The following is a 14,563-nucleotide window of genomic DNA, read 5'->3' on the forward strand; positions in this document are numbered from 1 at the left end:
ATGGGGGATCTATGGGGGATCTATGGGGGTTCTATAGGGCATCTATGGGGATCACTGGGGGGTTTTCTTATGGGTCTATGGCAGGTCTATGGGGGGGGTCTATGGGAGTCTATGGGAGGCCTATGAGATGTCTAAGGGGGGTCTATGGGGGCTCTATGGCAGGTCTATGGGGAGTCTGTGGAGGTCTGTGGGGTCTATGGGGGTCTATGAGAGGTTTATGGGGGTCTATGGGACGTCTATGGGGGATCTATGGGGGTTCTGTGGGGGTCTATTGGGGGTCTCTGGGGAGTCTTTGGGGGTTCTATGGATGGTCCATGGGGGTCTATGGGGCATCTATTGGGGGGTCTCTGGGGGCCTCTGGCAGGTCTATGGTGGTTCTACGGGGGGTCTATGCGGGTCTGTGAGGGTCTATGAAGGGTCTATGGGGGATCTATGGGGGTTCTGTGGGAGTCTATTGGGGGTCTCTGGGGGTCCAGACGTCCTCCCCACAGTTCATCTTCCTGCCTGAACATGGGCCTGTACCTGTGCCTGTATAGGATCCTGTTAATCCTCCGGAGTAGAAGGGGCTGTGTTGCCAGAGGAAACGGGCTGTGTCCCTGGTATTGAATTCCTCCAGCAGCAGTAGGCAATGTCCCCTTTAAAAGGGAATTATTCCCTCTACAGAGCTTTCTGTACCTGTACCTGTAATTCCAGAATCCTGTGGGGTTTTTGTGTTTTCTGTATTGGAGGAACTACTCTGTGCTTTAAGTGTTAAAATCCTACAGATGCAGCTGGAGGTTCTGTGTGCTCTGACAGCATTGCTTTTCTTTCTGTGCAAATTGTGGCCTTGTCCCGTCTGCTGTTGTCCAAGTTCTCGTCTGTGTCTGAGCTGTTTCCCCAGGTTTTAAGTGTGTCTGAGCCCAGCCTTTGTGTGTACCAGTTCTCGTGTGCATTTTTGTTTTGAATAATTTGTGTGATTAGTGAATGAAACACAGGTAAAAGTTATTGTGTGTCTGAGCTGTCTTGTCTACTGTGAAAAAGTATGTTGAAGTGTTAAAGTGATTTAGAGTATACGTGTGATTAGTGAATGAGTAAGACATGGCCAGCCACGAGGCGAGTGTGGAGTCTGTGTATGTACTTTTGTATGCTTCAGAATTAAGCACTGATGTGCATTTTATAAGTTGTGTGTGTAATTCTGGTTTTAGAAAAATTACTGTATGTTTGAACAGTGTGCCCAGGTGGCCAAGAAGGCCAAGGGGATCCTGGCCCGGATCAAAAATAGCATGGCCAGCAGGCCCAGGGCAGTGACCCTTCCCCTGTACTCTGCTTTGGTGAGGCCTCACCTTGAGTGTTGTGTTCAGTTCTGGGCCCCTCAGTTCAGGAAAGAGATTGAGGGGCTGGAGCGGGGCCAGAGAAGAGCAACGAGGCTGGAGAAGGGACTGGAGCACAAGTGCTGTGGGGAGAGGCTGAGGGAGCTGGGGGTGTTTAGTCTGGAGAAGAGGAGGCTCAGAGGTGACCTCAGCACTGTGTGGAACTCCCTGAAGGGAAGTTCTGGCCAGGTGGGGGTTGGTCTCTTCTCCCAGGCACTCAGCAATAGGACAAGGGGGCACGATGGGCTCAAGCTCTGCCAGGGGAAATTGAAGTTGGAGATCAGAAGAAAATTCTTTGCAGAGAGAGTGCTCAGGCATTGGAATGGGCTGCCCCAGGAGGTGGTGGATTCCCCATCCCTGGAGGTTTTTAACCTGAGCTTGGCCGTGGCACTGAGTGCCATGATCTGGTAAAGGGACTGGAGTTGGACCAAGGGTTGGACTTGATGATCTCGGAGGTCTTTTCCAACCCAATCAATTCTATAATTCTATGATTCTATGAAATAAGTTTTTGTTTACAACCCCTCTGACAATGTGGGCTATTGTGTTGTAGATGAGTGGTACCTCTGACAGATTCCTATAAAATACTCCACTGGATAAAAGCTAAAATTAAGATTTCTGTGTGTAGTTACTGTCTTCTGTGCTCTTGTTCTGTTTTCAGAAAAGTTGAAAGTTTTGAGTGTCTGTCTTATTTTTAAAGAAAAGTTAAGAGTTTCGTGTGAAGTTATTGTTTTCTGTGTTTTCAGAAAAGTCACTGAATACCTAAAACATCTGAGATCATATTGGTGAAGGTATTACCCTGCCAAAATGTGGCAGTGCTGAAAAATTAACTATGAGCATGCCACACTGAATAAACCCTAAAATTAGAATTTGTTTGTTCTGCAATTGTTTAATACATGTAAGGGTTTTATGCAATAGATGTGGTGGCATTTAAAATTGTAGTAGCAACTCCAATATAAAAATATAAACATTAAAAAAACCCTGTTGCTGCTTAACACTGGAACTACAGTTTTTGTTAAAAGTAGTAAATTTGTTCAAGTCACAGGTGTGCTACTGGTCAACCAGAGAAAACTTTCTTCTGAAATTTCCTAAGAAAGCAAATAAAGAACGTCAGTTTTTATATTTACCAAATTTATACAGACCCTTATTGGGCAAAGATTTGTTAAAAATCTAGAAGGTATAATCTAATATAAACAAAGTAAAATGGAATTCAAGAAAAAAAAAAGAAAAACAGTTGCTAACAGCTTTGAGTTTAGCTATAAACTGTGTAAAACCAAACCAGAATAATCAAAATATTAATCAAATTTAGATTAAGTGTATCCTGAGTCTGAGCTACTAACACACCAAGTAAGCCAAAATGGACAAGCCCCATCTAAATAAAAGTACAACCAGAAACAAAACCAGTAATTGAAAACAAAAAGTATTAAATTTAAAAAATATTCTTTTCTGTCTTTCCTTAGCAAAAAGTCAGAAAGTATTTGCATTAAAGTAAAAAATCTGTAATGTATTTGGTAAAAAGAAAAAAAAAAACACCAAACAAACCCACCACTCACAACAGGTAACTTGAACAATGTTCCCTCAAAGACTTTAAAATCTCAAACAAAAGCAGTTCCCACCAGGAGAAACTCTGCGTCTGCAGTTTATATGTAACTTGTTAATAACCACCGAATAACAGAAGATTTTATTCTGTGGACTGCAAGTTTGCTAAATGAGTATTAAGTCTCTCAACAGGAAAAAGCAGCTGGTACAGAAGCAAGAGTTACACCTGAGATAGGAAGTTTCTAGAAGACAACGCTCCCCAAGAACAGCAAAGAAGAAGCAACTGCCAGACACCTGAACCACAGACAGTGAGGGATCTTCGAGCCTTTCTGGACACGACAGGTCGGTGTGTCAGCAGTGCTGGAGCAGAAAGGTAACCACTGACTGTCACTCTCTCAGCTCCTGAAATGCCAAGCTATCCTGGCTAACTGCAAAACTGTTGTACAACCTACTAAAAGCTGCTAAAGACAACGTAACCTGGACCCTGCAGCAAATAAGGCCTTTGAGCAGCTAAAGGGAGAACTCCTGAGGGCTCCAGCGTTGGGATTGCCTGATGTGAGGAAGCCCCTTGGGCTGTTTATGTATGAGCAGCAAGGAAAGTCCTGGAGGTCCTGGCACAGCAGCTGGAGCCAGACAAAGAGCCAGCAGCCACTTCTCTGAGCAATGAGATGAAGTGAGCAAAGCTGGCCCAGCTGCCTGAAAGCAAAGAGCAGCACTGATCATAAACATAAACAAAGCCAGGAAATTTCATAGGTATTCAAGTGACTCACATTGTCAACCAGCTCCATTCCCAGCAGGTGAACCCACAGCTGAACCTGCTGTACCCGACTGCCTGCAGCCCACTGGAGCAGTGTATTCCAGCCCTCCAGACCTTGAAGAAGAACCACTCCTGGAAGCAGAAGATTGGTTTTCTGCCAGCAGCAGCTTTGTGAAACAAGGTAATTGAATAAAATCCTCTGCCTGCAGGAACTTCAGCCCAGAAAGAAAGACTGACAGCACCTGAGCTCTGGAATTGGCAAAATCAACATCTGGACTGACTTTAAGTATGTCTTTGGCATCGTCCATGCTCACAGAGCATTAAAAAAAAAAAGAAAGAAAAAGGACTTTTAACTGTACAAAGAAAATATATGGAAGAAATTCTGCAATTGTTAGAAGCACCACAGCTCCCATCAGAAGTGGCCATTATGTCCTGGAAAAACACCAAACAGTTAACAGTGTTCAAAAGTAAGTAACATAAAAGCTAATCCTAAAGCAAGATAAGCTGCTGAAAATGTAAAGAACAAATAGCAACCTTAGCACCAAAAGAAATAAAAACTTACAGTTAAATAGTGTATCAAGAATCAGATTTCAAAAAATACATAAAATTATAATAATAATAAGAAAAAAGTTAGTTACTACCTGAAAAAATTAGTTTAGCATTTTGTAAAGTTGAGCATGACAAAACACACTAAAAACTAAATTTATCATACCAATATTAAAACACCTGAGTAGCAAAGCCAAATCTGTTCACAAAAATAAAACAAGCCACATTTCAATGTAAAACATGTCTGAGAAATAACTCAAACACCAAAACCAAAATACAACAAAAAGTAATAAAGAAAAGACACCTTTTAAGTAAAATTTAGCAAATTGACTTTTAAGCTCTTAAGAAAAGGAGGGGAAATTTCTGTTATCTTTCAGTTTTCACAGTTATCTTTCCTGAGTAACCAGAAGCATTCCTGTGCAAAACTAACAAATCAAGTTATAAAAATTCTGTTAAATAAAATAACATTATCTGATGGCAAACTGTATTTATGTACCTTTAGTGATTGTGTATGTTAAGAATTTTTCAAGAGACCCTCTACAAGAAAAATGAAATGGACTGTTTAAAGTGTTGCTAACCCTGTTCCCAGCACTCTGGATAAAAGAAAGGCCTACCTAGAAAGCTCCTGAAAAGAAAAGAAAAACAAACTCCAGCACCTGTGAAACCAACTACCCTCAAATTCACTCAACACAAGTTGTTGAACTTTTAATAAGTAGAACGACTTTAACACAAGCTTTTATTTTAAAATAGTCACAGTCTCAAGCCTTTATTAAGTATTTTAGCAGTGTATGTAGCAGGGTATGTATTTTATGTGAGCAACAGCTGCGTGTTAGAATTGTGTTTGATATGTTGTATCATGATGTACCTGAATTGCAGAACTAGCATAGAGATTAACCTGTTTAAAGAAACCTAAGACACTTAAAATGACTCAGCACATGCTATAGCAAATTAAACATGATATTAGAAGCATTAAAACTATCTTAACCAAAGTTAAACAAGTAAAAACCCCCACTAATGAGTCATTTTTATAAGCTATTTGCCCACTGCCTTACAAGTCTTCAAGGTCCCTGGTACACCCAATCATAACTACAGCAGCAGCAATAATCTTGCTGGCACTGCTCAATGTGCAGCTACAGTGCAAATAAAGCACTAAAGCCAGAAAAGTATAAGTAATATCAGCAATAGTACATGCATATTGAAACCCAACAGTGCTAAAACTGAACAAAAGACTTTGTATACTTTAAAACACAGGGAGGACTGAAAGAGAAAAGAGACCAAAAACCCCCTAGTTTTGTGAAATTTCTGATAACTGATTTGCAAAATGTTGTTTGCACAGCAAGGCCACTGAACAGCCTGGAGTGCTGAATCGGTTTGTCCTGGTACGAACCGTCTGGTCATCAGAGACCAGTGTACCGTGGGTAGGAGTCATACATTAAACTGAGCTGGACATTTCAATGGGATGAAATGGTAAAGAGCCAAGATTTCGTAGAGTTGAAGGCAAGGTTTTACAAGTTTTACAGGTCATGTAACTGAACAAAGAAAGGGCAAAAGTCCAGCAGTGATGAAGACGCTTCAAGACCACCCCGAGGGATGAAGTCAGGAGACCACGACCCAGATATGAGGCCAAAAGGAAAGCTCTGCCCAAGATTCTGCCTAGTCATTAATATGGAAATTCGAAGGTCGGAACTATGGACTTAAAACTATAAAACAGCTTCTTTTCAACAAACAAGTTAGGCAAAGTTTTTGCCCAGTATGAACTGGCTTTGCCTCCAACATTGTCAATAAATACCTTGCTGATATTAGAAAAATCTTCTCTTAGCAGTTATTTTTGTGGCGTTTTCACTTATCAGACCCCCAAGGATCATGGAGTCCAACGCTCAGCCCTGCACAGGCCCATCCCCAAGAGTCACACGCTGTGCCCCAGAGCATCATCCAAACACTCCTGGAGCTCTGTCAGCCTTGGGGCTGTGCCCACTGCCCTGGGGAGCCTGGTCAGTGCCCACCACCCTCTGGGGAAGAACCTCTTTGTAAGATCCAACCTAACCCTGCCCTGGCACAACTCCAGCCATTGCCTGGGTGCTGTCCCTGGTCCCCACAGAGCAGAGATCAGTGCCTGCCCCTCCTCTGCCCCTGCCCAGGAAGTTGTACCTGCAATGAGGTGTCCCCTCAGTCTCCTCTTGTGCAGCTGAACACATCAAGTGCCCTCAGCTGCTCCTCACACGCTTCCCCTGCAGGCCCTTGCCCATCTTGGTTGCCTCCTTTGGACACTTTCTAATGCTCAATCTCTTCCTTCTACTGTGGTGTCCCAAAATGCTGCAATATTGTAGGAGAGGCAACTGCCAGGGCTGTGTGATGTGGGGTCTGAGGGTGCCCAGGGGCCACTGTGACACTGCAGGGCCTTCTGGAACCCAGGAGACATTGTGACACTGCAGGGCCTGCTGGAACCCAGGGGACGCTGTGACACTGCAGGGTCTCCTGGAGCCCAGGGGCCACTGTGACACTGCAGGACCCAGGGGACACTGTGACACTGCAGGGCCTCCTGGAGCCCAGGGGCCACTGTGACACTGCAGGGCTCAGGGCACACTGTGACACTGCAGGGCTCAGGCGACACTGTGACACTGCAGGGCCCAGGGCACACTGTGACACTGCAGGCCCAGGGCACACTGTGACATTGCAGGGCCCAGGGCACACTGTGGCACTGCAGGGCTCAGGCGACACTGTGACACTGCAGGGCCCAGGGCACACTGTGACACTGCAGGGTCCAGGGGACACTGTGACACTGCAGGGCCCAGGGCACACTGTGACACTGCAGGACCCAGGGCACACTGTGACACTGCAGGGCTCAGGGGACACTGTGACACTGCAGGGCCCAGGGCACACTGTGACACTGCAGGCTCAGGGCACACTGTGACACTGCAGGCTCAGGGCACACTGTGACACTGCAGGGCTCAGGGGACACTGTGACACTGCAGGGCCCAGGGCACACTGTGACACTGCAGGACCCAGGGCACACTGTGACACTGCAGGGCCCAGGGCACACTGTGACACTGCAGGACCCAGGGCACACTGTGACACTGCAGGGCCCAGGGCACACTGTGACACTGCAGGGCTCAGGGCACACTGTGACACTGCAGGGTCCAGGGGACACTGTGACACTGCAGGGCCCAGGGCACACTGTGACACACACAGAACCACCCAGCCCTGCCCATAGCTCGGCAGCAGCACAGAGGGCACTGCCCACCCCTGGCGCCTCTGGCGCCACAAGAGGAGCCCAACTGGCCTCTCTGTGTCCAGCAGCAAAGGCAGACACAGCCCTGGCACAAGGGGCAGCTGCAGCTGCTCCTCACTGTCCCCAGCAGGGCACAAACACGCACCCCCTGGCACAGCAGGAGGCACATCCAGCTGCTCCTGAGCCAGCACAGGGCACAGCCCCTGTGCCCCTCCAGGCCTGCACAGCTCCCTCTGTCCTGCCATCACCTCGGGCAGCTGCCCTGCACCTCTGGGGCTGCTCCCTGGCATCTCAGCTCCCCTGGGCAGATGGGAGAAGATTCCAGGAGAGGCCTGTGAGGAATCAGGTATATCTTGGGAGATGCAAAATCTACAAAAGAAGAAAACTCATCTTGGGTACCTGCCTTGGAGGAGTCTGGGGATGATACACAGCATTTCATATCCCAAAACCAGAGTTCAGGACTCCAGAAGAAGCCTGGCAGGAATGTGAGGCAGATTCTGGATGATGCAGGAATGACAGAAAGAAGAAAATTTTCTCTGGAAGCATCTCTGGAGCACTTTGGAGAGGGTACCAGGGATTTCAAGTTCCCAGAACAGAGATGAAGGTTTCAGGCAATGTCTGAGAAGGGTCCAGCTCCATCCCAGTAGATACATTTTCCTTACAAAGAGAAGAATCATCTTGATTACCTGCCTTGGATGTTCTAGCCAGGATTTGCAGTTCCTGAGGAAGGGAGGAAAAGACTTCAGGAGATTCCTGGAGGAGTCTCCAGTGGATCCCAGAGGAGAGAACTACTTCTAAAGAAGCAAAAACACCTCAGGAAGCTTCCCTGGAGGAATCTGGGGCTGCTTCCTGGGAACTCAGCTTCTTCAAGGAGATGTGAGAACTCTGGGACACACCTGGGTTGAGTCTTAGGTGGAGTCCACACAAAAATTTACCTCCAAAGAAGGAAAACCACATTGGAAACCTTCCTTGGAAGATTCTGGCCTTGTGGAGAGCAACTCAGGTCTCAAAACCAGCACTGAAAAGACTCCCAAGGGAATCCTGGGAGGAGTGTGGGGTGAATCCAGGAGGACAGAGCTTCCTGCAAAAGAGAAAAAAAATCCTCTCGGGCAGCTTCCCTGGAGGAGTCTGGGGCTGCTCCCTGGGATCTCAGCTCCTTAGCAGAGACTTGAAAAGACACCAGGACGTGCCTGGGAGGAGTCTCAGGTAGATGCTGGAACACTGAAAATGCACAAAACCCAAGAAATAATTTTGGGTCCCTGCCATGTAGGACTCCAGGGCCACCACCCAGGATTTCAGGTGCCCAGGTCAGAGATCAAGACTGCAGGAGATGTCTGAGAAGGCTCCAGCTGGACCCCAGAGGATGCATTTTCCTTCCAAAGAGTAAAAATCAGCTCAGATTCACCTACCCTGGAGCTCTGGGGTTGCTCCCTGGGATCTCAGATCCCTTGAGGGGATGTGAAAAGACTCCAGGAGACACCTGGGAGGAGTCTCAGGTAGATCCTGGAAGATGCAGGTTCCATGGAGACAAATCCTCTGGAGTCTGATTGGAGCAGTGTGGGGCTGTCACCTGGGACATCAAGTTCAACCTCAGAGGAAAAGAACAGGAGATGCCCAAAGGAGTTTCCAGTGGATCCCAAAATAGAGAGGAACTTCCCAAAGGGCAAAACCAACTTGGAAGCTTCCCTGGAGGAGTCTGGGACTGTTATCTGGGATTTCAGATTCCAAAGTCAGGGACTGAGGCTCCGGGAGATGCCTGGGAAGAATCTCAGGTGGATCCTGGAAGATGGAATTGCCAGGAAAAAATGATAACTCATCTCAGGTACCTGCCCTGGAGAAGTCTGGGGCTGTTCCCTGGGATCTCCTCTGCCCTGAGGAGGGGGCAGGGGAGGAGCTGGGCCTGGGCCGGGTAATGAACTGGAGAAGAATCAGGAAATTGTTGTTTAATCTATTTATTCTTCCTGTGTGGAAACCAGAGGCTTAATATGATGGAGGGAGGTAAAAATCGCATGAAATGACAACTTTGAGGACTCTGTCTATGGTGTAGTAATTATTTATAGCGAGTAGAATTATTAATTAGAAGTAATAGAGTTAACAGAATTATTACTCTATTCATCCATTAATGTGTTTCCATAGAATTGTACCCAATACAATCATTGTACCTGTTCCTGGTCATTCCCTGGGGACTTATAAAAGATCAGGTGACCTTGATGGGACATAAAGGAGGGGAGTCCAAAATCCAGGGAATATCTGAGTGGAAATGGCCTCAGGTTGTTCCAGGGCAGGTTTAGATGGATATCAGGAAAATGTTTCCATGCAAAGTGTTTTCCAGCCCTGGCCCAGGGCAGTGGTGGAGTCCCCATCCCTGGAGGTGCCCAAGGACACGTGTGGAGGTGGCACTTTGGGACGTGGTTTGTTGGTGGCCGTGGCAGGGGTGGGTTAATGGTTGGACTTAATGACTTCAGAGGGTTTTTCCAGCCCCGACCACTGGAGGGTCATGAACAGGAGATGGTCGTGGCCATGAGATGATCGTGACCATGATGTTATCAAACTCATGAGATGACCACGGCCATGACTAGGAAGTGATAAAAAACATGAGATGGCCATGACTGTGACCATGAGGTGTCCCCAAGTTTGCCCTGAGGTGACTATGACACCAAGATGCCCCTTCAGCCCCTTCCCCAGCTCCAGGATGCCCCTGGACACCCTTATCCTGCCCCAATACCCTCCTGCAACCCTTTTCCCGGCCACCCCACTTTTCCCATTCTTTGCAATGGGATCCCCTGCACCCACTTCCCTGAGACCCACCCACCTGCAACTCCTTTTCCAGCCGTCCCACCTCTCCCAGTCTCTGGATCATGTTTCCTTGACACCATGGACTACCCATGCCCCATTCTCAGCAGCTTCAGGTCACCTCACCCTCAGCCCTGCCTTTCCTTGACTCCAGGACCCCCTGAAGCCCCTTTCCTGGCTTTCCCTGTTCCCCTCCTTCCTTGAACCTGGGACCACCCCAACCCCCAAATCTCTGTGTCTCCCCAGTTCTCCATCCCTGGCACTGCCCACACGTGGCTCTGGCAGAGTCTGTGTCACAACCCACTCGGGAGACACCAAAACAGGTTCTTTTCCTCAGGGATCCCTTGGAGTGGATGAAGGAGAAACACCACTGGAGAACAGGGGTTTAACCACAGAGCTTGGAAGTTCAGCCCAGCTCAGCCCGGGGGTCCCACAATATGTGGTCATCAAGGGGGTTCCAAGAAGGTCTCAGGTGATTCCTGGTAGGATCCAGGGCAATTCCCAGGGACTGCCCCTTTTCCTCCCGCTGTGCTCTCTCAGTCATATTTGTGTCTCCCAACCTGCACCACCAGGAGGTGCTGGTGAAATCACAGATGGGTGGGACCCCATCCCACCCCTCCAATCCTCATCCCACCCTTCCCAATTCCATCCTACCCTACCCAGGCCCCAGCCCTCCCAAGCTCAATCCCAACCCTCTCAAACACTATCCCATCCCTCCCAAACCCCATCTCACCCCATTCCACCTTCTCAAACCCCATCCCAAACCTCCTGGCCATTAAAGCCCCTTCTTTGGTTGCTGGCACCCTATTAGTAGGTGGGGTTTGGTGGGCTGGAGGATCAAGCCATTTTGAGGTGGGATCAAAGCTCTTCCCACAGTCGGGGCACTCGTGGGGCTTCCCTTACTGATGGGTCCGTTGGTGCTTGGTCAAGGCAGAGCTCTGGGTAAAGCTGTTCCCACAGTCCCCACACCTGTAAGGCCTCTCCCCAGTGTGGATCTTCTTATGGCGGTTCAGGTTGGAGCTCCAGCTGAAGCTCTTCCCACATTCCAAGCACTCATAGGGCCTCTCACCCGTGTGTACACGTTGGTGCAAGAAGTAGTTGGAGCTCTCTCTGAAGCTCTTCCCACATTCCAGGCAGTTGTAGAGCTTCTCGCTGGTGTGGAGTCGCTGCTGCATCACCAGCTTTGAGCTCTGGCTGAAGCTCCAGCCTTCCTGGGACAGGGTGGGCTCTTCTGCCTTGGAAAACTCTGGATTGGGTTTAGAGCCCCTCCTATTCCTGAGGCATCTCCGTGGCTTTTCTTCCCCATTGACTTCCTGCTCTGTGGAGCTGTTCAAAACAGCCTCTGCCACCAGGTTCTGCTGGGGGGATTTGTCCTCCGTGCTCCCCGTGCTCAGCTCGGGGCCTGGGGCAGGAAGGAACAAGGACACTCGGGGCATTTGCCTCCGGCCCACAGGGAAGGCCAAGGACATCCCCCCAAACCCGGCCCCGGCAGGACGGCGTCGGCAGCAGGGTTGTCCTGCAGCCGGGGCCATGCTGGGCTGGAAGATGCAGCCCAAGAGAGGGGAAAAGGGGCACTGACTTCCTCCTCACCTGCCTGGGGGTCCTGAGGCATCTTCCTCTTCCTCACAGCCTCCTCCTCCATCTGGCCAAGCTTTGGAAAGGAAAAATCCTGGGGTTTTTTGGAAAAAAACAAGGTGTGAGTGTCTTGAGTTGGGGGTTCCTCCTGCCCCAATCCATCTCTAGAACTCACTGGGCTACTTGTGGCCATAAAACCCTCCAAAACACCAGGATTCAGCTCAAGAAAACCCTCCCAGGAGCTCCTTCTCTTTGGCCTCTCTACTTTGGAGTTCTGGGTGTCTCTCCTGTCCTGGCTGCTGGGGGTCTCCTGTGTATTGGGGGTCCTGCCTCTCCAGGGTCCCCGCCCTCTCCAGGCTGCTGGGGCTCCAGGATCTTCGCTGTCTTGGTTTGGGATAAGCAACTGCCAACCCCTCCAAGCACAGAGAGAAAAGCCTCCCTCCTACCACCAGGGAAAGGGAGGAAGAGAGCGGAAAGGAAAAAAACACTTCAAACCACGTTTATACTAAAACTACATATATTTTTCACAGAAAGAAAGAGACAATTAGAAGAGAGTACAAATATTCACTCACACAAGTCTGCAACAACACAGTCCCCACTTCCTAACGAACACACAAATTCTACTGTCTTAACTACACATTACTTAAGAAAAGACTTATTCCCCAGGGAGACAAACTCAAGCAGAAAGGAGAGACCCAGAACAACACATTTTACTTTCCTGAGACACCCTGTGAGCCAGTGGTGGGCCTGGACCTCTCCATCACCCCTGGGGCAGCATCGTATGTCCTCCCAAGAGGAGGGCTGAGAAGCGACTGCCTTAACCACTCCCACACTGGTTCCTACTTCCCTGGAGATGATGTCATAATGTGGTATGGAATACAAAATTACTGGCTAGAAGAGGTCAGCTATTAGCTCAGCCCACCTCAAGTCAGCTGACAGCTTCGGCCTAGTCCAAACTTCAGAGCCCAAATCTAGGTCCACCTAGGTGAACCCATAACACCCCTACCTGACCATTCCTGTTTTTTCAGCTCCCAAGCCCCCATTTCTTTGACTCCAGGATCCCTCTGACTCCCCTTTTCCCACCCATCCCACATCTCCCAGACTCCACACTCCCTTTTCCTTTAACCTGGCACCCTCTGCACCCCCCAGTAATCTTTCCCCACCTCCAGTCTTGCCTTTACTTCACGTTGGGCCCCTGTTGCTCCCACAATTCCAGGCACTGGGATGCCCCTGCACCCCTTTATCCTGCACCAACACTCACCTGCACCCCCTTTCCTTGGGATTCCACTTTTTCCAGTCCCCAGACTCCTCTTTTTCTTGACTCTAGTAGCCCACACACCTGCATTTCCCAGACCACAGACCCTCCCCTTTTGGAACACTGGGGGACAATTTGAACCCCTTTTTCTGGCTGTTCTGGGTGTCCTTACCCCAAGACCCTCTTTCTCCAACATGAGGGATCCCTGGAATCCCTTTTCTGGGCACAGGATCTCCCTGGACTCCCCATCCCACTTCTCCAACCCCCTACAGCCCCTCCTTTTCCTTGGCCCTGCGATCCCTGAAAATCCCCTTTCCCAGCACTGTGTGCCCCCTGCACCTCACAGATTCAGCCCAAAACACCAAGATTCAGCAATAAAAAAAAGCCCTGCCAGAAGTTCGCCCTCTCTGGTCTCTCCACTTTGGGGTTTAGGGGGTCTCCTCTTTCCAGGCTGCTGGGGGTCCCATCTGTATTGGGGTCAACCTCCCCAACCTGCCAATGAGGGGCCTGACACAGGCACACCAACCCCACCAAGGGGGGTCCCCGCATCCCCTCACCCACCAATGGGCTCTGCCAGAAACGGACACCGGGACCCCCAAAAACATCTCCCGGGGACCCCCAACAGCCCTCAAGGGGCATTCCCAGCTCAGCTTTGGGGTCCCTCCAGCCACAACTATGTCCCTGAACACAACCCAACCCCCCAGAGCCCCTCCAGGCTATTCGGGGCTCAGCTCGGGGGTCCCACAGCACTTTGTCGGGGCCCTTTGCCGTCCCTGTGTGCAGCTCCGGCCCCGCCCCGTGGCAGCTCCAGCGCGGGCTCCAAGGAGCGGCACATCCTGGTGCCCTTGGGGGCTTTGTCCGGGCCCATCCCGGCTCTCGTGTTCCATGGCACAGCCTTTATGGCCCCTGGTGGGGCAGCGGGGGCACTGTGGAGTTTGGGGGCCCCTTCTCTTTCCCACCCTGTTCTCCCGCTCACCCGAGACTTCTTCGGGTGCAGATGGAACCCGGGAAAAGGAAGAGGAAAAGGAGGAGCATGGCTGTCCCCTCCTCTTCTCCCGGGGGTGTTCCAGGCTCGGCCCCGCCCCCCCCACTTTCGCAGGGCGGGCCCACCAGGGCGAACGCAGCAGGTTTGGGAGCACTGGCTGGCGCCGTGCTGAGGCAGAACAGGTCTACCCTCCGGGCTAAAGGGAGAACAGGTCTACCCGCAGGGATGAGGGACACATTTCCCGCCCGTCCTCATACACGTGGGTTCCCCAGCAGCTCAAACAGCGTGGAACCCCGAACCTCAAATTGAAAAGACCAGAGGAGGGGAACTTCTGGGACGTATTTTTTGGCTTAATCTACATATTTGGGAGTGGGTTTTGGCTGAATCTTGATGCTTTGCAGTTTTCATATTTGTGAGGGGGATTTTTTTTTACCTGCATCTCGGTTTTTCGCAGCTTTTTATGGACACCAGATGCCTGGTGACTTGTAGGGATGGGGAGCAGAGAGGGGCGATTGCAGAGCTGAGAGACCCCCTGCAG

At 49.7% G+C, this 14,563-nt stretch overlaps 2 protein-coding genes across 2 annotated transcripts in view; one reads left to right on the forward strand and one right to left on the reverse strand.

The window, feature by feature from the left end:
* LOC139684146 (uncharacterized) overlaps nucleotides 1–14,563 on the forward strand; it is an 800,710-nt gene that overhangs the window by 709,079 nt on the left and 77,068 nt on the right.
* On the reverse strand, nucleotides 9,307–14,041 carry LOC139684157 (zinc finger protein 664-like). The gene is made up of 3 exons (XM_071579760.1): nucleotides 14,017–14,041; nucleotides 11,801–11,879; nucleotides 9,307–11,612 (listed from the first exon to the last, which is right to left on the reverse strand). Exons 2-3 carry the CDS (start codon nucleotides 11,850–11,852, stop codon nucleotides 11,110–11,112), a joined length of 555 nt encoding a protein of 184 aa, XP_071435861.1. The 5' UTR covers nucleotides 11,853–11,879; nucleotides 14,017–14,041; the 3' UTR covers nucleotides 9,307–11,109.

This window comes from Pithys albifrons, chromosome 32, assembly GCF_047495875.1.
Source record: "Pithys albifrons albifrons isolate INPA30051 chromosome 32, PitAlb_v1, whole genome shotgun sequence".
NCBI lineage: Eukaryota > Metazoa > Chordata > Aves > Passeriformes > Thamnophilidae > Pithys > Pithys albifrons.